At 39.3% G+C, this 26,659-nt stretch overlaps 1 protein-coding gene across 5 annotated transcripts in view; it reads right to left on the bottom strand.

Annotated features, from left to right (window-relative positions):
• Positions 1-367: 367 nt before the first annotated feature.
• SLC24A2 (solute carrier family 24 member 2) overlaps positions 368-26,659 on the bottom strand; it is a 115,731-nt gene continuing 89,439 nt past the window's right edge. For 3 of the 5 annotated variants that reach the window (XM_030470651.1, XM_030470654.1, XM_030470653.1), the window contains 4 exons: positions 16,787-16,915; positions 10,229-10,318; positions 9,618-9,784; positions 7,671-7,938 (listed from right to left, as the gene is read on the bottom strand). In XM_030470651.1, coding sequence (XP_030326511.1) covers positions 7,689-7,938; positions 9,618-9,784; positions 10,229-10,318; positions 16,787-16,915 — 636 coding nt within the window. In that variant the 3' untranslated portion in view covers positions 7,671-7,688. Of the gene's footprint in view, positions 7,939-9,617; positions 9,785-10,228; positions 10,319-16,786; positions 16,916-26,659 lie in introns of all 5 variants that reach the window. The other 2 variants (XM_030470652.1, XM_030470655.1) reach the window with 2 other exon arrangements.

Below are 26,659 nucleotides of genomic sequence, written 5' to 3'. Positions count from 1 at the left end.
AGAATGGCATTCAAAACAACCTGTGAGCAAACGTGTCAATAAAGAAATGTAGGGGAACTTGGCCCAAACAGGACAACAGGTCTCCAGACATACACAGCTCCAGGAAGCTGCTGTCTGGTGGATTCACATTGGGCTACAGATAAAAAACCCTGTTTAAATTTTAAGATTACTGGAACACAGGCATTTTCCTTACTCTGTATATGCACAGCACATAGCACAGTGACATGGCAAGAGGCAGCTAGTGCTGCTTGAACACTTACGCTGAAGAGTAGCACGGCAGATCCTCATTCAAGCCAGAGCAGGTAGTTAAAATACTATTTTCAGAGCCATAGCAAGTCCAAATTAAGAGAAAAGGTACCAAGCAAAATTACACACTGGTAAGTCTTTTTATTAATATTTATTCTTGTCACTATTACTCACACTTAAACAAACAATTCAATTACATAGTGATCTATATGAAGAGTTCTGTATCAGTATCATAAGGTGAGAAAGTATACACACCACAGAGAAACATTCTGTAGATACAGTGAAGTAAAACCTTTGACAGAAGGGATTATTTCCGAAAGCCTATGTACAAATAAAGGTAACTTTCATACTATATACAAACTTACATTCACAGAGAATATACTGATTCAGAGATACAAGAGTTTCATTTAGTGGGTAATGATCCATACACATAAACACATGAGAAAAAACCCTGTAATTTTCAGGGGCCTGGACTGGCTTCCATGGCAATGTTTCTTTTTCAAGTTTGAAATGAGTAGGATGGGGGACATATTCAGATTTTTTTTACAGTGACTTGAAAATGGGAGATAAAAGAGTATGAAAACTACGAATTGGAGCAAGCTAAAAAAGCTTTTTTATAAAAATAGCATCTGATTGTCAGTTACAACACACTACTATTATTTTCACGACAATACAGTGGCCTGATCTTGCCATTTTAAGTGAGAGAAATAATTTCTGCTCATGTGAGCCAACTCCTCAGTGTCAGGATTGCAAAATCAAAACTGTGTAACAGAGATCTCAATAATGGAAATAAACACAAAAGCAAGAAAAACCCCTTTGGCATTACTTAATTTTTATGGGGGATTAAAAGAAATGGTTAATTTCTGTTGGATAGCCTGACCCTGAAAACTCTAATTCTTTCGTAAAACAGGTATGACAGAAATAACTCATGTCTTATAAACGTACTAAAATATGAGCAGCTTCCTTTACTGTGGTCTCAGTGGAAGAAAGTATTAGAGTAACAGCATGATTTAATTGCTTCATTGGGCCTGACTCTGCAAGCATTATGTTCCTTCTTCTGGGGTGAACAAGGATTGATCCCCTGCTGCAAAGGCAGTGTGCAGTATTTTGTACAGTCCCACAAGGAAGCTCAAGAGTATGAGCAAACTCCCCAACTTACTCACAGCTTCACTAAGGCGAAACCAGATCCTGCTTTACTGTACATTTATTTGACATTATTTTACATTATACCTTAACAGAGATGTGAAATTGATTCTTTACTTTAAAATTAATGATCCCCTTATTTAGAAACCCGATACTAGTCTTCTGGGTTTTTTATGGCTTCTTTTTGCGTTAAGACAACTATGTGACACAAAATAAATAAAAAAAAATAGTAAAGTGCAAGATCTTTAAAAACACATAAAAATTTGTTTGGATTAGTTTTGTGTTTGATGAGCAGTGAATTTATAATAAATCTACATGAGAGTTCATTTACCGATCTTGAATTGTATTATTTCTTATTCAGTCTGGTCCCGGGCCACATATGGCTCCTGTAAGAATAATGTGGCCAGTTGTGTGCCTCACCTACCCATGCTTCAAGTGGCTTCTAGGCTGGGGCTTACCTGGCTGGCTGGGAGCATGGGCTCAGGGCCACGCTAATGTGGTTATGTGGCTTTTGGAGAACACATGGCTTACGTCCAGCCAGGCAAGAGCACGGGCAGGAGAACACGCAAACTATCTGCACCCATCCAGGCAGACAAGTCCTGAAATGCCACACACTTCACAACTAGCAACAGCAGATCCACAGGATGACTTGTCTGGACTACAGTGCTGTGATCCATATATGACCTCTGTATCTGATGGGGGCACTGAATTGGATAACTTCAATCTGGAAAAGTTACTCTCCCAGTCCCGATGTAAATGACAGATAGATATCTCAATACTGATATTCCTGTAACTGATGGCAACAGATCCAAGAAGGATCATTTTAACATCAATCAGAAGTGTTGTAGGGCTGGAGCAGGACTCTTCTCCACACTGCCGAGTGCAGGCTATCCCATTTGCTAATCTCAAAATCACTTTTTCGAGCTGCAAGTTATTGCATCAAACTTCCCAGGAATAGCAGGAAAACAAGAATCACCTACTTAAAGGAACTAACTATGCCTCCTTCTCAGTTAGTTCTGTCATTGTTATTTACAAGAGATAAAATGGTTTCCAAGAATACAAGTGAATCCAATTTTTCTGTTTGTTCATAGCTCCCAGGACAATTATGTTTGTTATGCAAATGCATTTATGAAATACGGAATCCTAAAATAAAAATCTGTATCTTCCCAAGTCAATGGCAGAAATCTTTGGGATATCGGTGGGCCAGTTGTTGGAGAAGGGATTATTTCTTTGCTATAAATGAAATAAATCTACCTGATACAGACTCATGTTTGATTCAAAACACAATTTATATGGACCACAAGATGCTATTTTGAGGAATTACTGCTGAAAGAAGAATAATTTAAAAATGTTGTATATCCCCGTTTTCGCAAAACACGTAATGAGAGACAACCAGAGAAATAATCCCTTAAAAAACACCCAAACACTAAGAATATTTCTAAGCATCTACTAATTTTATACAGTACTTGGATTAATCACATTTAACCTACTGCATTGTGGACCTTCATATCCACACACAACAGTACCATAAGTGACAACGACCATAAACTACTTCAGAGTAGCATATTAGGAAATTACAAGGTAGGTTCATTGCCATTACGAACATCAAAGGGCATCTAGATAAGCTGCTTTGTCACTCACCATGCTTTATGCTTCATGGTTATGCAGAAAGCCACATCAATGGAATGAATAAGCAGAGGCATACAGACTCAGAGAGCCTGTCTGCACTACAAGAAAGCACTAGCTTTCAGTAAAGTAGTTAATCTAAACTATACTGAGCCTTGCTGAAAGATTTTGCCATGTCTATATAAGAACCCTGTTCTTGAGGAGATCATCCTCATATCACTCTCTTTATCGCAGTTTTACAGCATTTACCCTACAGATTTGACCATGGTGGCTTCTGGAGAGAGAAGTCAGCTATTTTTTTTTTTTTCCTTTTTTTTTTTTTAGTGGAAAACTGCAAGTACTTGTCAGACTCCAGTGGTATTTTGTACAGCCAGGGCTATTTTCTTCATCAATTCCAATGAAGTTAGTGCAGCAAATCTTTAAAACAGGTTGCAATCTGACCCACAATCCTACCCAAATGCTACTGGAAATCCCTTCCAAAAACCATGTCCAAATTTGGTTCTGTGCAGGTGTTATAGTGCCACAGAGTTGGCTATTTAACCTGAATTTGCATTCTTATCTTACTTGCTGTGTTGCCAAACTGGTGTTGCCCTGAAAGCACTAGGCTAGAACAGGATCTTGACCATAACACCAATTTCTGTATTAATTATTCATTTATGCTTCATAAGGATTATGTAGACAACAGTATCAGTTGAATAAATGAGCACAGACATACAAGCAGATGGAAGAGCCTTCAATGCTGATCAACTCATTGTAGAATTTAGGCAGTTTGTGGGACCTAGTGAAGTCATTCAGAACTTTAACTGAAGAAACAGAAATTTAATTTTGAATTCAAAGTGTACAACGTTGAGAAATGTTCATGGATCCCACACTGAAACAGTTATGAACAGTAAGAAACATGTTATGCTGGGAAATCTGTCATTGTAAAATAGAAGTTTCCTAACACGTGGTGTGCACTTTTGGCAGTGTTGAGCCTGCAGAGCTTATAGACTTCCAGTCATTTGGCTGCAGCAGCTCTTGTCTGTTCTCTCAGCACTCCAGGTTAAGATTTTCAGACTCCTCCTATATGGGATAAGGGGCCGTGCTTCTCCCTCCAGCCCATTCCTCTCTTTACCAGTATAGCTGTTACCTTGTTATCATAGAGCACAACAGCATGCAAGCATCCTGAAACAGTTTACCCCAGCAGTTATGTAGAAAGCTGCCTTGGTAAGTATAACCAGCTTTCACAGCCAGCCTCCACAGAAAGCACCACACAACTGAAATCAATCCTATAACCTCTGGAGCTGAGCTGCTACTGACAGTATAGTTATTCAGCCATCTGAATAATGATCTGCCCAACAGATGCAAGGCAGTGAGAGCTGTGAGGTGTCTCATTCCTGAGGGGAAAAAGTTACTTTTAACACCTTCCAAAATAAATATGTTGATATGGGCAAATGGACATAGGAAAAAAATTAATCAGATATATTTTAAGACACTATATAAATGCCATTACAGGACACCAGCCCGTAGCCGTACACATAAAATTCTTCTTTCAAGCTGTTGATGCCGGCTTCAGACTGAAATATTCCCAGTGTTTAGGGCTTTCCACTGGTTACTCTTTTCTCCCTACCTGCCCTCAGTGGGGCAGTAATCTCTGCTGCTGCTGCCTTCATTTTGCAGAATGCACCAGTGTGTTCTTACGGCTCTCAAGGTCAGGGAGGGCTGTTTCCTTTCCAGTATGGGAGTTACCCCATGCTGGCCATGAAGTCATAAAAAAACCTCCAACCAAAAAAAAAAAAACAAAAAAACCCCCCAAAAACCAAAAAAAAAACCACAACCAAAAAAAAAAAAAAAAAAAAAAAACAAAAACCCAAAAACCAAAACCCAAAACCCCAACCCAACTCAAAACAGAAAAAGAGTAATGTACTGAACAGAGCTCATACTCTTGCCCATACTCTTGCCCTTCCCTGGTTTCTTGATTTGAAATGTCAGACCAGCGAATCTGGGCATCTTAGTTTATTGTAAGCACCCACATACACAGAACTACCATGATCCTGCACACGCTTTTTCAGATTGCTCTGTCTTGTTTTGCCCACTTGGGAAAGGATCGCCTGTTCTGAGCTCTGTCATCAGAAATAAAAGCATTTAGTGACTCCTCTGGAACAGATTATACTGCGGAGTCAGCTCTGTATTTTTGGGACACCTGTTTCATTTGAGGTCAGAATTTGGGTTAGAGTTGCTTTTGCAAGATTGCTGTTCTAGTCAGTAGAGGGCACTGTAGATAGATAGATAGATAGACAGATAGAGAGAGAGAGAGATAGAGAGAGAGAGAGAGAGAGAGGTGTGGATCTATACACCGTCCCCTCAATCTTTCCATCGTGTACACCCGCAGAAATAAATGTTAAGAGGTGGACAGCACTATCGTTAAGACAGGTAAGGATTCTGGAGCAAGGAAAGATCTTAAATACACAAATTTTTGCTCACGATGAGAGAAGGTCACACTAACAAGCACTAAGAAGAAGAGTTGTTGCAAATGTATGGTTAAGATCAAATACTGATTCTGAATGTAACTAGGACTTGATAAGTCAGGACAAGACATGAGTAGCAGACATTGTAACTCCTAGTTTTCTTGCTATGTTACTTTTTTAATTTTTTTTTCATGATTCACATGGTATTAACAATTTAGTAATTTTAGGATGTATTTCTTTACTGTTTTCTCTACCATTGTTTTCTGTCAAGTCCTCACTCTAACCAGATACTGTTACATACAAACACATGTAACAGGAAAACAGTAAAGGACAAAGGAGATGAGTGAGAAGCAAACAGAATGGAACACAGAAAAACAGATAAGACAAAATGTGCTGAGCCTTCTGTTACACAGCTGTGAGCATGGCATTGCCATTGTGAGCACAATATGAATACAAAGCAATGCTGAATCAGGTCACAGAAATGCACTGAAATTTCATGAACTCTAACTGCACATAAGACTTGAACAAACAAATGATGAACATCACAAATATTTTCATAACACCTATTTCAGTCCTTTTTTTTTTTTTTTTTGGTTTTGTTTTGTTTTTAAAATCATCCAAACTACAGGAAAGTTAAACACTTTGTCACTTTCTCCCTTCTTATGTTTTTTTGTTTGAGGTTGGGACCTCCTCCTTCTCTCAGCATTTCAGTAAAATAATATTGCATTTTCACTCCTTCCTTGGCTTCTTTAGACACTCACACTTTCAGCAATACTAAAAAAAAAAAAAAAGATGTATGTTTCCTGCAGTTCCACTATATTTAAATTGTTAGTTTCTCCTACCTAGTTTCAAGATTTGTAAGAGCAAATTTGAACTGTCCCAGCTTTGTACATCAGCTGGGAATCTCTTCCAGCAATAACTGTATGTAGCTGTGAAGGTCCTTACACTCCAAGTAATAGTGAAAGCCTGTAAAACATATATCTACTTCAGCAATTAGGCTGCCACTTTCAACTACTTCTATTTTCTGTATGAAATACTACGCATAAGCAAATTAACCTTTTTCTTCTGGCATGTAAAGGCAAACTCATTATGATAACAGCATCTGAATATTGTTATTGCTTGTATTGCTGCATTAGAAAAAATGATGTGTTCACACAGTAGCTGTATGATGTCTGCATGTTGCGTAGCTATTAAAGACAGAGTATCCCCATTCTCGTCTTTGCCACTGCATTGCGTTGAATGCAGTTAAAAAAATGCACAAGTTACAGCACTAATCACAAAATGGCCAGGCCCAGGCAGTGTGGCCCCTTCAGTGCCAGAGTAAGAGTTTCTGGAATCTGAAGAGTTTTGCAAGATGTAATTAACCACCATTAACATCCTGCTAATTGCCTTTACGGACCTGCTATACAGAGGAAGAAACTATTTACAAATACCCTGGCTTTGCTGAAACCACATCATATAAACCCACTTCTAGGAAGAGACGTGCAAGCTCTCCCCTGTCTGCAGCTCACGCGCTCGGTGATTGCTTTCCACTCAGGAGTTTCAGCAGATTATCAGAAAACCCCCACCCCAGGGTGCGTGTGGGGGTCATGCCTCCACAAAGTTAGTATTAACGTTCTCCTTACAAGATCAGAGCTTTGAAAACTGGGCACACTGTGTATCTGCGTATACTACTACAGAGAATGAGAATTCTGTGGATAGGTACATACTCATAGGAGAAGCAGCAGCATTCACTGTTTCCATGCATGAGCAGCATCTCCGGTTCTGAGTGGCGAGGATGCTCTGCAGCAAAGAAAACCTCAGCGCAGCCGGACTCAGTCCTTTGAAGGTGATTGGACTGTCCAGCAGCAGTCATTCTTCAGCTCTGGGATCCACCCTTTATATCCCGTTCTTTTTTTCTTTCTTTTAAAATTGAGTGAGAGGAAATTTACAAATCCATGGGCTATTCTCATAGAAGATTTCCATTGTGGTTTTTTGCTGTTTCATGTTGAAGTCTATATATATTTAAATAAATATATATGGGTTTGGGGGAAGGGAGGGTGGTTTTGTTTTGTTTTGTTTTGTTTTGTGTTTTTGGTTTTGTTGTGGTTTTGTTTTTTTGATTTGGTTTGGTTTTGGTTGTTTACTTTGGTTTTTTTTTTCTTTTTATTTTTCTTCTTTGTTTGTTTGTTTGTTTGTTTGTTTTTTGGGTTTGATTTTTTTTTTTTCTTGAAACAGCATTTTTCACTAAATGGAGACAGGACACCGGATCACTTTGTCCTCCAGGAGGACACTGACAATCAGGAACACAAAATAAAGCCCAAACATGAGAAAGCCCAGGATTTTATTCATCCTCCACTTGCAGAAAGCAATCGAGAGGATGACAAAGAGCAGCATGATGAAGAGGAGGACAATCGCACAGAACAGACCATTGCTGCTGACTGTCACCGGGGCAAAGCTGTTAATGACAGCATACAGGAGCCACGGAAGAGGAAGGCTGTTAAGAAATAAAAAAATAAATCTGAAACATTGCAGAGGTGCAGGAAAAGTCATGAGAAAGCTTCTGCGGGCACTTCAAAATACCACCAGAGGCTTCCCGCAGAAAGAGAAGCAGGAAGAGTTTCAATTCTTCTAGTATGTACACAAATCTGATTTGTTAGCTTGCTTGTGGTTCCAAAGGAGAATACACAGGATTTAGGCTCCCTACTCTTCCACCAGTCATATTGGTGAATTCTATTTTCCTTGGCCACCAAATCACCTGGAATCCTGTCTGTGAGCAGGAAGACCCCTTTGATTTGTTTCTAGATTTCAGACCATCTGTGCAAGAACTACTTCCACTCTCTTTCCACGAACCTGCATGACAGGAGGGTAGGTCATATAAAGACATGTCCTTGCCACAAAGAATCAGCACTTTGTAAGGCACTGTCCCCAAAATTTGTCCCATAAAAGCTTTGATCCACATTTACTGTATAAACCTATGTAAAATGCGAACTTCAACTGAACTCCTGCTTAATTTCTATTTCTGTATTTGCTGTCATTGCATTTCTCATCTCTGATGCCACAGAATGAGGCAATATCCCTCTGGAAGATGGCAAGCTGAAATAAATATTTAAGCCACTGATCAGAGCTTAGCAGGCTTAGAAAGCATGAAGAGGGTTGTCAGAAGCTCACAGCATTCAACCCTTGAATAAGCAGCTCAAGAGAGAATAATTTATTACAGCCTCAGTACTAACTATACCAGCCTACAGCTCAACTGTGCCATTTCTGCTGTAAATATACCAGGTCTAGCAGAGGGGTACAGGACAAGCACATTTACATTAGCAGGAAGACTACAAGTTTTAAGAAAATTATGAAAGCATAGCAAAAGAGAAAAGTTTTGCAACGCACCCTATGCATTCTAAGTTGAAGCACATGGTAGTGAATAATGTTTTCATAGATTTTGCAGTTCTGATGCTTCTGGATTAATAGAAAAAAGTAGCCCATTTTTAATGCTGTGTCCAAAGGTACTGCCATTAGCTAACAGACCGAGTAAAAAAGCCATTTACAATCCACTCTAACTTCAGGATCCCCTTCTGTATCTGTGCAGTTGCTCGTATATTTTCAGCAGCAAAAATAATGATCTGTTCTATGACTAGGCTGCTCGAGACTGTGACTATGACTAGACCTGTTCTTCTGCATGTGTGATAGGAAACAAAAATCAAAGATGGAGAAACTGAGAGTATGGACATGATTCTCAGTGCCTCTATTCCTGTGTTGAAGATGGAAATGTGGGAATAAAGACAGAGTTTGTCTGTATATTTCCTGCATGTTTTTGAAACACTGAGGCATCAACCACAACATTTCCGGACCTCATCTAGCTTGGTCTCAAAAGGTCAAAACAGAATCTGAATGCCGACCACATGCCACACATTGTTACGCTAGAGCTGCTGTGAAGCAGTGTATCAACGGGTGAATTAGGCAACAAATTTGTAACAATTCTGTCATGCAAATGTCTAAAACTTTTGAGAACTTAGCACAGTAACATACATTTCATATTTGCATCATTCTCCCTTTTCAGATTCAATGGCATCACTTTTCAGCATCAATTGTTGTAGGCAACACCTTGGCAAAACCACAGCAACATGCTAAGAACAAAAGACTTGTTAAAATAGACAATCTTCTTGCTGTAGGACTTACCCCACTGTGATGTCAAATATGTTGCTTCCAACAGAACTGGATACAGCCATGTCGCCCAGACCTTTACGGGCGACAATAACACTGGTAATAAGATCAGGAATGGATGTGCCAGCAGCTAGAATAGTCAGTCCCATGATTTCTTCACTAATACCAATGGTCTCTCCAACCTAAAGGGTTTAAGTAAAATCAGAAAATAATAATAACAATAATAATAATAGTAATAATAGTAGTAGTAGTAGTAGTAGTAGTAATAGTAGTAGTAATAATAATAGTATCTCTTGGATAATACAGGCAAGATTGAAGAATTATTCATATTCACAGATTTCTACATGTTTCAGGAGAAAGATTGTCAAATAGAACCAGTAGGTACAGACAAGCAGTTGCTGATGGCTCTGATGTTACCATAATGAGCAAGTCCTGTGGTCAAGACAACCACAGCTCTCTGAACCACTTTTCATTTTCTGAGTAGTAATTTACTTCATCCATGGTTGCAGTTCCAAAAATAAAGCACTACTCAGCGTGAGATAGATGATGGACTCTGATTCTAAATGAGCTCTCACAGTGCAAAACACAATGCAGGGCTTGTATTTTGTACCAGTGTACGTCCTTACCTGATGTGCCCACCAGACCATTAAGTAAGAAAAAAATGCAATCCAGCTGATAGAACCAAAAAATGTGATAGGAAAAAATTTTCTTGACTTCTGAAACAGAAACAAAGAGAAACAGTGAACACCTATGTTGAAGGATGACATGCTGTACTTTTAATTTTTCTCAGAATGTAACAAAAAGAGATCAACTTAACTAATAAAGGAAGGAAACACAACTGCAGTGCTGTACCAGGCAACCACTGTCTAAATCCAGTTAGTGTTTAAAACTAAGTCTTGTACTGTGAATGGATGCTACCAGTCTTGAATGAAACCACAGTCCTTATGGGCATTGACCTTCTGAACACAGATCCCTACCCCAGACAAGTTCTGATGTGCCACTAGTAGAATCCTACAAATATTCATGAATAACCATAGGACTGCTTGTGGAAGTAAGTTATACCAGTTTGAATACTTGTTCCAGCTGCTGCTTGATCCTGAACTACCTTTTCCTGTTAATTCCTCGCTAAATTCACTTCCACTTTTTGCTATAGAGGGGCCTCCAGAGTTTTTGGGCAGCACACCTTGCCATTACCCCTCTCCACTGCAAGACATACCCCAGCAGCACCAGCAGACACATTAACCTGTAGGTCATTCCTAGGTGTTGTGACAGCAGACAGGACTGCAGGGCATTCCCCAACATGACTTATAGAGAGAAAATACTATTTGGCTTTTGTTGATTCAGTTTGCTCAAGCCATGATAAACGCCTCTTTTTTTAGAGAGTTTAGAGAGCTGTACAGCCATCTTTTCTTGTGTAACAGACAGAAGACCCATTTATATAGAAGGACCTCATGTTTAGGAACTGATCAGCATGGGTCCCTGTGGAGTAAGAGGCGCTCAGTGAATTGGGCTGGTTGTTAGAGATAGTCATGCGGGAATGACGCTCTGTTAGCAGAACCAGAAAAGAGCAAGGCTGGTCTGCAGCTCACTGAAATTGTGTAGACTCTTTCTGCTGACATAAATGGAACAAGATGAGGTCGTTACTAATGGGAAAAATGTAAAAGTCAGCAACAGCAATTGTGCACACTCACCAATAGGACTGGACAGTTAGAAGGTCCATATCTGCCCTAGCAGCAGGAGCAGCTGTGAGCTGTGCTAAGAACACTTACTCCCTGTGGGCTCTTCGCCTAATGCTGAATGCCTTCCTGAAAACTGAGCTCAGGACAAGCATTGATTAACATAAGCTATGCAATTCCACAACTGAATATGCACAGGAACAGACATTAAATATGCAATGGATCTAACAATGCTCTGAAAGACCCCTTACATATAAATAAATAATTAAATTTCTGTTGGAGTAAGAAAATCATTCCAGTAGATGTTTTAAATGAATTATCTTTAAATATAGGCACAAATAGCCCCAGTGGCACCTGGAAACATCATTTTCCTTTTTTACATCTATAAATTCCATTACTGTCACAAACACTGTTTCTAGAAATGTCCCAGGCTACTTTGGTTGATCTGCTTCTTAAATCCTTCTTAACTCTTTACAGAGCAACCAGTTATTTTTTCAAATCAGAGTTCTAAATCTTTCTCTAATCAGAAAATCTAATGATGAGCTAAATGTTTAAACCTATTCAGATGTACTTTTCATTTTCAAATCAAAACTTTACATGCACTGGGGAAGAGAAGACCTTAGTCTGAAAAGGAACACGAGCTGGAAGGAACACAAAGATGGCTCTTGGTGATCTGACACCAGTGTGAGCAGAATAGAGTCTGGAAGGGATAAATGAATCTAACCAGCATTTTCTTTTTTTTTTTTTTTTTTAACTAAACAGCTAGCACTTCTTTCCACCATTCTTAGTAGCCACCTCTTTCAACTTTCAACATTTTTTGTCTTCTTTGTAAAAACTGCAATTTTCTGGCAACATATATGGTGAAAGAGATGATGAAATGATAAGTCAGTTGCAACTGGTCACAAAATCTACACAGAGCACCTCCTATCAATGCAATTTGAATAATCACCATACAACACTCAAGATATTAGCATATATTGACTTATGTAAAACTAATACAGCAAGAGCTGTACTGGAAAGTAATAGCTCTCTGTCACTGCGATTATATATACCAAATGGTTCTTGCAAAATAACAGGACTTTGCCTGAGTGAGACACCCGCAGATTTTGGATGGCTAAGAATTACATGTCAATAACTTTGCATCAGGTGTATTCCTAGCCTGTTTTAGCTAGTCCTCTACCAGTAAACTTACCTGATAAGCAGCAGTTCAAGACTAAGAGTACTTAATAGGCTTAGAAGTCTAAGTACCTATTTTAAAAGGGGGAATATTTAAACTCAAAAAGGGCAAAATTTAAAGCTTGTACGTATTACAGGTGATGAAACCACAAACGGGCTCCATAGATGCTGCTATGTAATTTGCTGTCGTGGTTTAAGCCCAGCTGGTAACTCAGAACCACGCAGCCGCTCACTCCCCCTCTTCTTCCCCCTGCTCCTGGCGGGACAGGGAGGAGAATTGAAAGAATGTAAACCCCACAGGTTGAGATAAGAACAGTCCAGTAGCTAAGGTATAATACAAAACTACTACTGCTACCACCAATAATAATAATGATAATGGAAATAACAAGGGGAGAGAATATAAAACTACAAGGGGAAAAGGAAAAGAAAACAATAAACACAAGTGATGCACAATACAATTGCTCACCACCCGCCGACTGATACCCAGCCCGACTCCAGCAGCAATCTGGCCTTCTGGGTACCTCCCCCCAGTTTATATACTGGGCATGACGTGCTGTGGTATGAAATACCCCTTTGGCTAGTTTGGGTCAGGTGTCCTGTCTCTGCTCCCTCCCGGCTTCTTGTGCCCCTCCTCACTGGCGGAGCATGAGAGACTGAAAAGTCCTTGATCGGAGTAAGCGTTACTTAGCAACAACTAAAACATCGGTGTGTTAGCAGCATTGTTCTCAGACTAAAGCCAAAACACAGCACTGCACCAGCTACTAGGAAGGAGAAAAACAACTGTTACAGCTGAAGCCAGGACATTTGCATACAGATGAAACTTTTAAAAAGCAGTAATCAGAGTGCTGATTCTTTTTTGGATGCTGGATTTTTATTTTTATTTTTTTTCAGAATATAATAATAATCATGATTGTTTTGTAACTAATGACAGCATTTTTTCAAGATTTACCTCTTTGCAACTCCCTAGCTCTTGGAAATATAAAGAGATGTCAATTCCAAGCATTTTCCTGGAAGAATTAGTCAGAGACAGCAGACAGCAACCCCTTTCTTCACCTTTCCTTGTTGTCATGGTTGCTTTATAAAGACAGAGCGCCCAGTGTATTACCAATTGGTTCTGTTGTGGTCATGGTAACAGACAAATGAGAAAACGCCATGGCTGATTCAGTTCCTATGCTATTTTCTTTTAACAAAAGAGAAATAATTTTGTAGTTTCACATTAGATTGGTTGGATTAGTACTGTTCCTGTCTATCAGGAATTTCAAGGACACTTTTCTTGGTACATTTCTGTATTGATGTCATGCCAGTGTCTGAAAACAGGACTTTAAGTAGCAAGAATGATCCAAGTATGAAGGTTTTTCTTCTAAAAGCTGAAAAACTACTGAAAAACAGTGAGTGTTTAATAATTTGCAAAGTATCTATCTTATTGTTAGCCAGTATTATCATCTACTTTACCTTCAACATGAATGAATGTTTATCTCGTACATAAATTTATCTGCATTTCAAGCTGGGATTGTCCTTTCAGACTTGACAGTGCTTAAATCTGTTTACTCAGAATCAGCTCCTGCAACTGAAGCTGTGCAGGAACATCTTGTCCTTGTCCCCTTGGTAACAGTGTATCTCTGTATGGCAACAAGAGTTCATGTAAGTTGTTCCTCCTTGTTAGTAATGGAAATTTGCAGGGTTACAACAAACTGCCCCATATGGGTCCAGTGATAGCAGGACTACAGCCCCTATAGTCATTTTTATGGCCTGTAATATAAAGGGATGGACAATGCAGCATGGCTATAATAAAAGAGGTGGTGTTCAGTATCTGCCACTGATCCACTGGGCTACCTTGGTCATGTCAATTTCCTTTCAATATTTCAATAGCCCTTGCTGCAGGAGGTGGGACAGTTACGTTTGTGGCCTTTTTGGAGACACTGGGGAAATAAGCTATTAGTTCAGGAAAAATATCTGTTATTGTTCAAAACACCTGGACAAAAAGTCAGGTACAAAATTTCCCAAGGCACACCTACACCTGGTGTACTGCCAGCAACATTATTGATGTTATAGTAAGGATTTTAATATATAGTGGCTTAATGCAAGCAGGTATTATTAAGGTACTAAACAAACATTAAAACATGCCAGCTATTGAATCAATTGTGAGTTAGTTGAACTAATGCGTAATCTACTCTAAGTGTATAAAAATCTGCGTATATGTGCACAGAACAGAAGGCAGCAAGGACTTTGCTAACTTTATAACTGGAGACCTTGTATATTAAATAATTTTTCTAAAGCTTCTGGGTCTCATGGAGGTAAAGATAGCTTGGTATACTAAAAGTAAATGCAGTCAAACCGTCTCCATTATGTGCAGATAAAACATACTTTAGGAAAGAGATTCTAGGAAGAAAGGAGAACTCCATTTGAAAAGTGGACACCCACAGAGGATGTCAAAGGCTCCATACGGTCTCTCAAATCAGTATATAGCACACAAGTGTTCATTTTGTATATCCACATGCAAATCTGAACATCCTGATGCAGAATTTGAGTTTCTGACTAAAATTACCATACTTGCAAATCAACCCCCTGATGATAGGCCTACAAAATCTATTAAAGTATTACTTAGGTTTAACTTTTGCCTCACAGATTTCATGGAAAGTTGTTTTCTGATGTACATGCTGAACTGTGTTACTAGGTTTTGTTTTTGTTAGGAAGGGAATAGCAGGGATGGCACACAGGCATAAGTGAGAATACTTTAGAGACAAACACACTAATGAAGTATCCTTGAAAAGTTAGACAGTTTATGCAACCATCTGGTTAATTCTTTGACAGCAATGTTCAAAGTAAGTAGCTTGTCATCCTGATACCGTCTGTTACCTCTTCTGTTATTACTGCATGTAACCACAAACTGCATTTCTTTTACTTCTGTACAAAAAGCTACTCCTTTCAGTGAATGAAATTTTAAACCTCTGTTGCCCATTGATGTATATGGGCTTATCTTTAGTGTTATGGCAGGATATTTTAGTTGTAGGATGTCAGCATGCCAGTCTTGTTGTAAACAATACTACTGTTAATGATCAAATGCATCACACAATTGCATGCAGCTTCTTGAGATACTGCTTTACAAAACCATTACTGTAACAACTGTTCTCATTTGTACGGTACAGAATATTGGATAAAGCTACATGTTATTGATATCAACTTCAGATTTTCAAAATACAAAATAATGCACACAATTATTTCTTAGCAGTACTTGTTCATTTTGGGCCAAACTATGAAAAAAATTACAGGGATGGGTTTGAATGATAAAACAAGGGCACAGATACAGAAATAAACAATCCTGAAATTCATTAAGTATGCTTTATGTGTTACCAAACAAGAAATGTTTACTAGAGTTGTCTGAAAACTTGAAGAAAATAAAGCTTAAAGACTGGAAGGGAAAATGTCAGAAACCTTTACCTAAAACCAAATCAGAGGTCTTACTTCAGCTTGATTCTTGCACTGAATTGGAGTTTTCCAGTGTGTGCTATGGGAAAGTTTTTGAGCGTGTGTGAGGAGGGAAAAAGAATTCAGGATGTTGATTTATAACATTATAAGCTGCATATCCCTTCTTGCAGCAGTTTCAAACCTATTTTTTGATCCAGACAGGAAAAGTGATTAGAACACTACAAATGAATTTTTTCAGTTCTTGACTTTTTATCTTTTACTTTCCATGAGCCTCCCCAGCCTGGTCTATTTGTATATGTTAATATGAAAGTGGTAAGAATTGATAACAATAAGTCATTTGTATTAAAAATCAATCTTAAATTACTTCAAGCTGTGTTTGGGACAAAACTAGCAAGTATTTTACACACAGAAGGACTCATGTATCTTGTTCTAGTATGAAGATTAGAAGATGATGAGAAGAGAAAGGTCTAGTAAAACATGCATTTAAGAGAATATTCATTACTTTTGAAACACAGAGAAAATTTAGACAGACTAAAATCTTTCCAGTCATACTTCTTAGTGCACTGGAGATGGACAGACTTCATCATCACTTATGTGATATTCAGTGGGGATCTAGAAATGCAGATGTGAAGGCCCTAAGGAAGTTTCAAGAGCTTTCCCTTTGTATCATAAAATATTAGTGAATATGAATGGCAACCTTTATAGAGCTATTACTAACCAGTTGCCCATGAACGCCCATGTGAAGATTTGAAGACTGATGCTGTGACCTCTTCTTCAAAGAAGAAACTACTAAAAAAATTCATTATCTCTATTTTTACATAAAGCCACTACAGTCCATTTCTGGGATTTAGTTAGAGAGCCACTGTGTTGTGCAAAACATACTCACATACAATGGCAATTACTTACAGGTTTTCTGACATCCGGGAGTGAAACCCACAGTGGAAAAACAATGGGTAACACAAGAAGGTAGGTGAGCTGCTTGCGTGGGGTGTCAGGCCAGGCCAGGCTAAGAGGCTGGTCCTCATCCTCTTCATTCTGTAAGAAAAGCCAAAGTGAGTGGAATATTAAAGCGGATGAGTGAGGTTAGGGTTTGCTTAAAGAGGAGTCCTGAGGACTGTGCTGTTTCAGTGAGAACCCATGGGGTCTGAAAACACTGCATTACCATCACACCTCCCTCACAACATATTACCTAGGACACAGTAAAAATATTTTGGCCAGACTATGAGGTATCCCTGCAACACAGGCTGCCTGAGGATGCCCACTTGCAGCTATGCTGACTGTGATGGTGGTCTCTTGAGATGCACAGAGCAGTGTTAATGCCTTCTCCTCAGAAGGGAACTTTGTGCCTCTGATACACCTTCCCACATGTTCTCCTTTAGATTGTGAGCTAGTCTAATCAGGGATCAAAACTGTTCTGGACTGCATCAAGCCTGGACAAATAAATAGGGATAGGGATGGGGATAGCGATTGGGATATAGAGATGGAGATATATATATAGAGATAGAGACAAGACAGAGACGGGGGGGGGGGGTGTGTGTGTGTGTAAGTGTACACACACACACAAACATATATGGATGTAAATAGAATACATGTGAATATATATATCTTTAACTTTTTAAGCTTTTGTGAGTAACCTAAACAGTTACTTTTTTATATATATAGATACACACATATATATGCATTTTCTTGTTCATAGGACCATAGCGTAACTCAGGCTGACAGGGACCTGGGGAGCTCTACTGCTCAGGCAGGGGGAGTCACACAAGGCTGCTAAGAGCTCTGCCCAGTCAAGCTGTGAAACCACCAAGGATGGAGATCATTCAACCTCCCTGGGCCCCAGCTCCACCACTGGGCTGTTCTCTTAGGGAAAAGGCTTTTCCTTATCTCCAGCCTGACCCTGTCATGCTTAGACCAGCCATAATACAGCAGTCTTTTCAGTAACTTGGTGCTAAAACTGTAGGAAAGACGTTCCTCTCCTATTTGTGTAGCTGATTTGCACATCAATCTCTAGTCTGCTTTTATGTGTATGCTGTTCACCTGCCACCATTATTACAGCATAGGTGTACAGGGACCTTCCCTGACAAAAGAAAACCTTTTGGCTGCCACATACTTCTCTTTCCTTAGGCTGCTCCTGGTAACAAAATGGAGCCCTCTCAGACTGCCATGAAAAGAAAACAAAGTAAGCACGATTCAGCCTTTTAGGTGTATGTATTAAATTTTGAAATTTTAAAAGAATTCCACGTGGATCTAACTTGTACTACAGAATAAGGCTATAGAAAAAATGGTCTAAATGATTCTTTCATTAGATGTGTGTAATGCAAACCCTATTAAGTCTGTGGAAAGGTTCCTAGAGAGCTCAGTGAAAGCTAAAGTCCTGAAAAGAGTACCTGGTGAAAACTGTGTTTGTTTGAGAACATGAGCTATACATTTAGAAGTACTCTTGTTTTCTTCTTTTGCAAAAAGGTAATAATTGATAATTCAGTCCTCCCTGCAGTGTGGAAGTTATTCTTCCCCTAGATTTATAATACAGGTTTCTTGTCAGTTATTGCCCAGTCTTAAGGTTGTTTACATAAGCCTGATGACAATGCTATGAGAAGCAGTCATTTGAATCACCACGTCAGTTATTTTTTTCTAAGCAAAGAGTTATTGATGAAATGTCACTGCATGTTGGTATTGTTGTGACATTTTCTACTTAGTGCTGATTTTGATTGAAGAATGAGTCTTAATTATGCCACTATTATGAACTCCTGAAATGTTCAACTACTCAGCTACCTGAACTGACCTGTACTCACAAAAGCAAGCCAAACTCTTAGCTCAGACCCTTACATCATGACTCGATACTGATGGACTGGAAGCAAATCCCTATTTACCTCCTGGCACATTGACAGGCTGCAGCTACTTCAGCAGTTATATGTTGATGTCAACAGAAGACAGTATTTTGTTAACTCCTACACTTTCTGAAACTCCCAAGTTGCATGCTTGTAAGACAACAGAAAAGTGAACAGATCATAACAGGTATAATCATTAGAAGATTTTAAAACGTACATAGGCAGAATTTGTCACACTCCACACAGTACTTAAGAAGCTCCTGATCAGCTTAAGAAGCTAGCTTTTGCCTTGGGCATATGATCTGTATTTCACTGTTGCAATCTACTGAAGCATCACTTCTTGGGGACCTGGCTGGTGTGGGAGTTTGTGGGGCTACTTCCTGAAAATCAAATAAATTCATTTCCCATTCTGGTAGATGTTGTTGGAGTGGGAAAATCAATCTGAGATGGATGCTCAGCTTTGAAATAAGAAGACTGAAGTAAAATTTGAGCACAAAAGGACCAATTCAAGAGTTGCCCAGGTAACTTTTTCCGAGTGGCCTGTGTATAATTCAAGCAGCGGACTCACCTGGAATAAAGCTGCACAAATGACTGCTTCATAAACAGCACTGAGTGAAAAAGTACTTCCTGAATTGCCATCTTTAAGAGACTAGCCATGACTAAAAACTATATTTAATCACAATAAAAGCTTTACATTAGTCTGATTGTGCAAAATATATGGAAATTAATACCTAAGATGGTTCATGCAGTACTGTACCAGTTGCTTCAACACTTGGTCTCATTCTGGTCTTGTGTCTGTGTCAAACAGCATTGGGCTAGCACAAGCATGCAGGCAACATGAGCAGCTGGAGCAAAGGACCACAAAGAATTACATATGGAGATTGCCAGATGTCTCCTAAGAAACTTTGATCCATCTGTTAGAGATCTTTTCACCTTAAGGTTGTACTGCCTCATCCGTCTTCCCGAGACAACTATTCTCAAAATATAAGACCAAAATTGAGTTCACAGTGCAGTAGGGCGAAACCCTTTTTCTTGCTAGTTTAACTCCAGGATGCATTACAGATGCTACAGTCTGGATCTCAATTTCCTATTTTCTAAATCAGAATAAGCATCTGATTTTCAAATGCTGACCTTCCAAAAATAAGTGGAAGTAAGGAAGTTCAACATATTTGTAAATCTAGCTTCCGTGAATTTCAAAGTAATGCTGAACTATCCATTGAGGTTGAAGACATGAAAAGGAAATAATTTTGGCAGCTATAAAACCACACAAATGTGAGCGTCATGCTCTGGACTAAGCAGCAGTGATACAAAATGACTCAGGACAGATTTATGGCAGAAATTGTGTGCACTGTCTCTGGCTCCAGCCTATCTGCTATGTAAATACTGAATATGCATTCTCACAGTTTGTAGAAACTAATACTGTGTCCTGGGTTCAGCTGTAAGAGTTATTTTTCTCCTTCCTAGTAGCTGGTGCAATGCTGTGTTTTCGACTTCAGTCTGAGAACAATGCTGGTAACACACTGATTTTTTTAGTTGTTGCTAAGCAGTGCTTACTCTGATCAAGGACTTTGAGTCTCACGCTCTGCCAGTGAGGAGGGGCACAAGAAGCCGGGAGGGAGCAGAGACAGGACACCTGACCCAAACTAGCCAAAGGGGTATTCCATACCACAGCACATCATGCCCAGTATATAAACTAGGGGGAGTTACCCGGAAGGGGGAGATCGCTGCTTGGGTCTGGCTGGGTATTGGTCGGTGAGTGGTGTGCAATTGTGTTGTGCATCACTTGTGTTTATTGTTTTCTTTTTCTTTTCCCCTTTTAGTTTTATATTCTCTCCCCTTGTTATTTCCATTATCATTATTATTATTGGTGGTAGCAGTAGTAGTTTTGTATTATACCTTAGTTACTGGCCTGTTCTTATCTCAACCCATGTGATTTACACTTTTCGATTCTCCCCCCATCCCTCCAAGAACAGGGCGGGAAGAAGGAAGGCATGAGCAAGCAGCTGCGTGGTTCTGAGTTACCGGCTGGGCTTAAACTATGTCATACTGAAACTATATTTTTTATTTATTTTAGTCTTTATGATGAAAACTCAGTATTTGCAATGTTCAAACGATGCTCTTCTGCAATCCTAAGAAGACAAGCATAATAATGACATGACATACACACTGGAATCCAGTTGGCTAAACACACATATGGTAGTGCCATTTTAAATATCTTCTAGTTTATCACTTGACCTTCACATGCTCCATTAGAAGTGCAGAATATTCTGCTTGTTTATGAAATACCTGCCACCACTATACAATAATCTCAATTTCTCTAGGCCAGCTCATGTGGTACTACCTACCCACCTACACACAACTGAGTCCTATCCCAAAATTCATTCCCTGCTATCACTTTGCAACTAATTAGCTTGAAAGATACTGGAATGAACATAAGGGAAAGCTGCATTAGTTGACATTGTGAACTCTGATATACACACAAAGTTTAATGCGAACCTAAATTTAACTGGTGCCCCAAAAACACAGGTCATATTATAGTCAAGTAAAACCTGAAGCTATATAGACAATCATGGTTCTCCTACGTTTCCAAGTCCATTTGAGACGTGTCTGAAAGGATTGTCCAAAATATGTTAATGAATATAGAATGGAACAGTTTACTTATGTTAATATAAATAGCATTAATTCTAAGTGTTCTAGATAGCCATTAAACTATCAGTACTCTTTCTAACAGAAATGACTGGCACCAATATCACTTTTTCTTAAACAGCACGATCACCTGAAGACCTTTCCCAGGTTGCATTTAAAGTTTGATGTCTGGTAGGTAATAAATGATTTGGGGGAGGTGGGAGAAGATAAAGTAGTGGAAGATGTCAACAGTATTTTATAATATGGTAAGACTGACGGAATTAAGAAGACAGAAACAGCCATATTAAGTAAGACCAAAGGTCCATTTAGACCAATATTGTGCTTCTGGCAATGGCCAGACATAGGCACTCAGGGAAGTCCAAGGTAGCAGTTCTGCTGCCTCCCCTGCTTCTTACGTCTACAAGAATAAAAACCTATCAATCATTGCATGAGTGCTATACCTAAGAGGGCCTCCTTCCCTAGTTGGTTCACTCACCAGCTGGCTCAGGAAGCTGTCTTCAACAAACTCCAGGAACCTCCTAGACTATATCCTTTTTGCTGCATTGTATTTTCAACAGGCATCTGGTAAGTCGGAGCCACCTATAAGAACAAGGACTAGCAACTGCGAGACTTCTTTCAGCTCTTTATACAATATTTCATCTGTCTCTTCATCCTGGTTGGGTGGTCTACAATGTGGTTTTGTGGCAGTTAGCTTCTATAATGATTTCTGCCTTATTGACCTTTCCCCTGATTCTTACCACATAAACATGCCATAAACACACCATCGTCCAGCTCTAGACAGCCAAAACACCCTCTAACATACAATGCTATTCCACCACCTCTCCTTTCTTGCCTATCTCTTCTGAAGAGTTTATAGCCATCCACTGCAGCACTCCAGTTGTGTGAGTCATTCCACCATGTTTCCATGATTGCAACTACATCATAGTTTTCCAGCTGCACAATGGCTTCCAACTCTCCCTGCCTGCTGCCCATGCTGTGTGCATTAGTGTTGATGCACTTCAGTTGGGCTACTGATTCTGCCACCTTTTGGAGGGAGAAGCCTTAACTCCTGTGTGACTGCTCTCAGGTGCTTCCATAGAATCATAGAATCATAGAATCGTAAGGGTTGGAAAGGACCTTAAGATCATCTAGTTTCAAGCCCCCTGCCATGGGCAGGGACACCTTGCCCTAAACCACGTGGTCCAAGGCTCTGTCCAACCTGGCCTTGAACACCGCCAGGGATGGAGCATCCACAACCTCCCTGGGCAACCCATTCCAGTGCTTCACCACCCTCACTGTAAAGAACTTCTTCCTTATATCTAATCTAAACTTCCTCTGTTTAAGTTTGAACCCATTACCCCTTGTCCTACCACTACAGTCCCTAAGGAAGAGTCCCTCCCCAGCATCCTTGTAGACCCCCTTCAGATACTGGAAGGCTGCTATGAGGTCTCCACGCAGCCTTCTCTTCTCCAGGCTGAACAGCCCCAACTTTCTCAGCCTGTCTTCATATGGGAGGTGCTCCATGATTTCTAACACATCAAAAACCCTTATGTCTTTGCTGCCATGTGGATCTCCATCCCTACCTCCACTGAGATGGCCAGGGTGCTGTGCACATCAGTACATGCACATTTCAAACGTGCTCCAGTGTGCTCAGCACACTGTGGAGGAGACCTAAGGACCTTGCTAGCACACCATCTCTCAAAGCACTGGCATACTTCCCCCAGGCTTATATCCAGTGAGCCTGGTTTTATCCCTCCTCTCCTTCAAATCTAATGTAAAGCTCTTCCAATGAGCCCCACTAACTCCTATGCAAAGCTCCTTTCCACTCTTTGAGGCAGGTGTACCCTGTCTGTTGCTAGAAGGTCTGGCATCATGTAGACCAACCCATTATCAAAAACCCCAAAATTCTGCTGGTGACACCAGACTCAGAGCCAAGTATTGATCTGCTAGCTCTTCCTGTTTCTTCCCTTGTCATTCCCTGCAACTGGAAGGACAGAAAAGAACACTACTTGTGCTCCTGATCCCTTAATCAGACATTAGACATAAGCTACATCAGATCATCATATATAATAGTCATTAGTGTGTTTCTGTGAAATTCTTACTAGCTGTCAGAATTCTTTCCACTCTTTATTTATTGTTTCCTCATTTTTTCTTGCTTGTGCTTGGGACTGTCTTTTTGTTACACACATATGTGCACTGCTGACCACCACAGGCATAAACCACTCATGCCTAGATAGGATGGCCATGGTACCCTAGCAAATATTAATCAACAATGATAACCAAATTAATTCTCTAATAGAAAGATGATCCCTTTGCATATTATATGAGGGTTAATGAGGTACATCTCTAAACTACAAAAAATATAGTTATGATTCCCTATTTTCAAGAAATGAGATTAGAAATGTTTTGCTCTGTGTTCTGTTTTACACATATGTAACAAATACTCTTTTCTTTCAAATGAGTCTATGTAAATTATAACCCTATTCTTGCTACTTCAATTCTTCTTTTACATAACTCATTACAAACAATAAAAAAGATACCAAATCTCTGGATGCTCCATCTTTCACAATCTGTTCATCCAAGAACATCTATATAATACTTGCCTGTAACCACACAGAAGAAATCTCTTACTGTTTTGCTCAGGACTGGTCTGACAACTTTTCCCAATCTCCCAAGAAAATTCTTCCAAACAGAGGAAATCATGGTACGTTTCACTTTATATAAATAATACAAACATATGGTGATGTTTAATAAATATTTTGTTTACAAACAACAGCTTACAGCAAACTCCATCTGCTAAACTCACAACGTAGTCACTGCTTCCAGCAAACATTATAAAATCATTGTCTCCATGGATGCTTATGCTCATATTATCTTAGGAAAAACAGCTGCTTTTCTGGCACAACATCAAATTGCATTTTTATACTTTTTTCCTTACAGTAGGAAAAAATGGAAAATAAGTACAATGAAACACCTCAAACCTCCCTGAAATACTGAATCTTCCATTATTTATCAACTAATCTGTATTGCTACAACAGCTATAGCATAGGAATTCTAAATATTATACTCCGAGGATTATTCTGTTAGCCCAACTAAGCTGAAAAGCTGAGCCATAAATTCTCATGCTTGTATATTTCATGTGCAGTTTGACTTCTGATCTCATTGATCAATACAGAATTAGCATATAGGACTCCAGAAGAAAGGAAGCTGCGGACAGGAACTACTTGCAGTTCAATTTGCTTATGCTAAAGTATTGATATTGTACCACTTTTAAAAAGGCATTTTTTTTTCTTTACCCAATACTACTGCAAAAGACAGCTGAAGAGTATTTTTTTCTTCTCTTGGAAGTGGAAAGCTCTGTACAATCCAGCTTCTCACTCACTTCTGAGTGACTGAATCTAGAAAAAATTATGATGTCTCAAAATGTTACCTGTCTCAGAGGTAAGTAGAGATATTCAGAATTGAGATTAATTTTTCTCTTTAGAATAGCAAATCTCACGTTAATTTATTTCACTGGAAAGGCAGAGAACAGGCAATTTGAGCCCTACTGTGAACAGCTTCAAGTCTCTGCTTTCTGTTTCTTGTCTGTAACTTGAATTGCCCATTTATGTTCCACCTCTCATCTGAAAAAAAAAATAATTAATGTAAAAGAGGTGAGATAGTAAGCTCATACAGTAGAATGCAATTTCTATAGGGTAACTAAGACAGAAAACATCTTTCCTCATGAATTCTTGAGTAAAATTCAAGTAGGGAGTAAAACTAAATCCCTGAGATTTCAGAATGCATTGTTTATATATGGTTACTCTTATATATGTTATGTACTTTATGCTTATATATGGTTATATATGGTTAGGGCAAATAATTTGTACTAATTCTCTCCACAACTGTAAACTCACTAGGAGCTACCTTTTGAATGGAGCCTAGGGGAAGGAGCAAGGTAGGTATTTGCTTGAGATTCTTACTGCTTGCGTCCTCCTAGGCTCTTGAACAAATACTTTAAAGCACAGCTCCTGCAGGTTATGTACAGTTTATTACGCCCACATTAATGCCAGCGCTCTTCAGGGAATTTGAAAAGAAATACTTAGAACGTAATAGTCAAAACTGCAATCAGCCCACCAGGAGAAGTAACAGCTATGGTGTGATGCAGATACATTTGAAGAATAAGCCTTTGTCTTCCTGCCATTTTTCATTATTCTTGTTCTCAAGTAAGTGAAACTGGTATAGAGCAGAAAAAAATGTGGAATACCAACTGAGTAGCCTTGGAAAAATAAAGATCAACCCCTTCTGATGGCAATGCCATTCTCATAAAGTTACAAAATGCTAGACTGGCAAACTAAGTGCAGACATTTACATTAGAGCTAGTGTGGCAACTGAGAAAACATTTGGGCTTTGGAAGATGTAATTTTTAAGATTGATCAAAGAAATACTAGGGAGGCTGGAATAGATCATGGCCTTACAACAAAGGCTGCTCTAATCTTCTCTACCCTCTCCCTACAGAATAGGAATATTTAATATAGACCAGAATCATAGCCCGAGTCAGAGAATGCAGCACTACTCAAATTCACATCATGCTAATTTGATGCAGAGTACTCCAGGGCGGGGGAGACCGGTCCCCACTAAGGGCCCTATCCTGGAACGCAGCACACTGTGCTGCTGCTGCAGCTCTTTGGTCAAGAAGGCAAAAAGTGCTTTACCACACTGTTGCTCAGGTAAGCAGATTAGATCGAACAAAAACAATAAAGCATTTGCGTCATTTTCCTAAGATGCCTTCTATTTTCATGGAAAAGCTCTGTCTGACATGGTTGGCATGTAAACATTTTCCGGTGGGGTTTCCATGGAAACAAGTAAAAGTGTGTGCATGTGTGTGTGCTCGTGCGTGTATGTGCGTATGTGCGTGTGTGTGGGGGAGGAAAAGGTGTTATCTTCAGATTGGAAACTATTTTTAGGAAAGCTACAGGTTAAAACAGCTGTGACTGAGCACACTTAATGAAATGCTTGTTAAGAAGGTCGTGGGGGGAGGGGAGACAATTGGACTTCTCAGAAAAGTAATTTCTGTGAAGGGCACCCTATAAAACACTTAATGAGATAGTCAGAGTTCTTTTAGTCATCTTTCATTTTCTCATACATGCTCGGTACCACTTTACGAAGTTTTATATAACAGAGTTTTCTCCTTTGTGGCAACCTGCTAAAGGTTAAGAGACAGACTGCTCTAAGTAGAACAAAATCCCCGAGGAAGATGCAATATCCAGCAGAAGAGAAAGCAATTTCTGTCTACAAATGAAACAGGAATGTCTTACAGACCGTATGGTGCCAGGAGGTATTGTTC

Source organism: Strigops habroptila, chromosome Z (assembly GCF_004027225.2).
Source record: "Strigops habroptila isolate Jane chromosome Z, bStrHab1.2.pri, whole genome shotgun sequence".
NCBI classification, from domain to species: Eukaryota; Metazoa; Chordata; class Aves; order Psittaciformes; family Psittacidae; genus Strigops; species Strigops habroptila.
The sequence above is the reverse complement of the archived record's forward strand: the minus strand, read 5'-3'. Positions and strand labels throughout refer to the sequence as shown.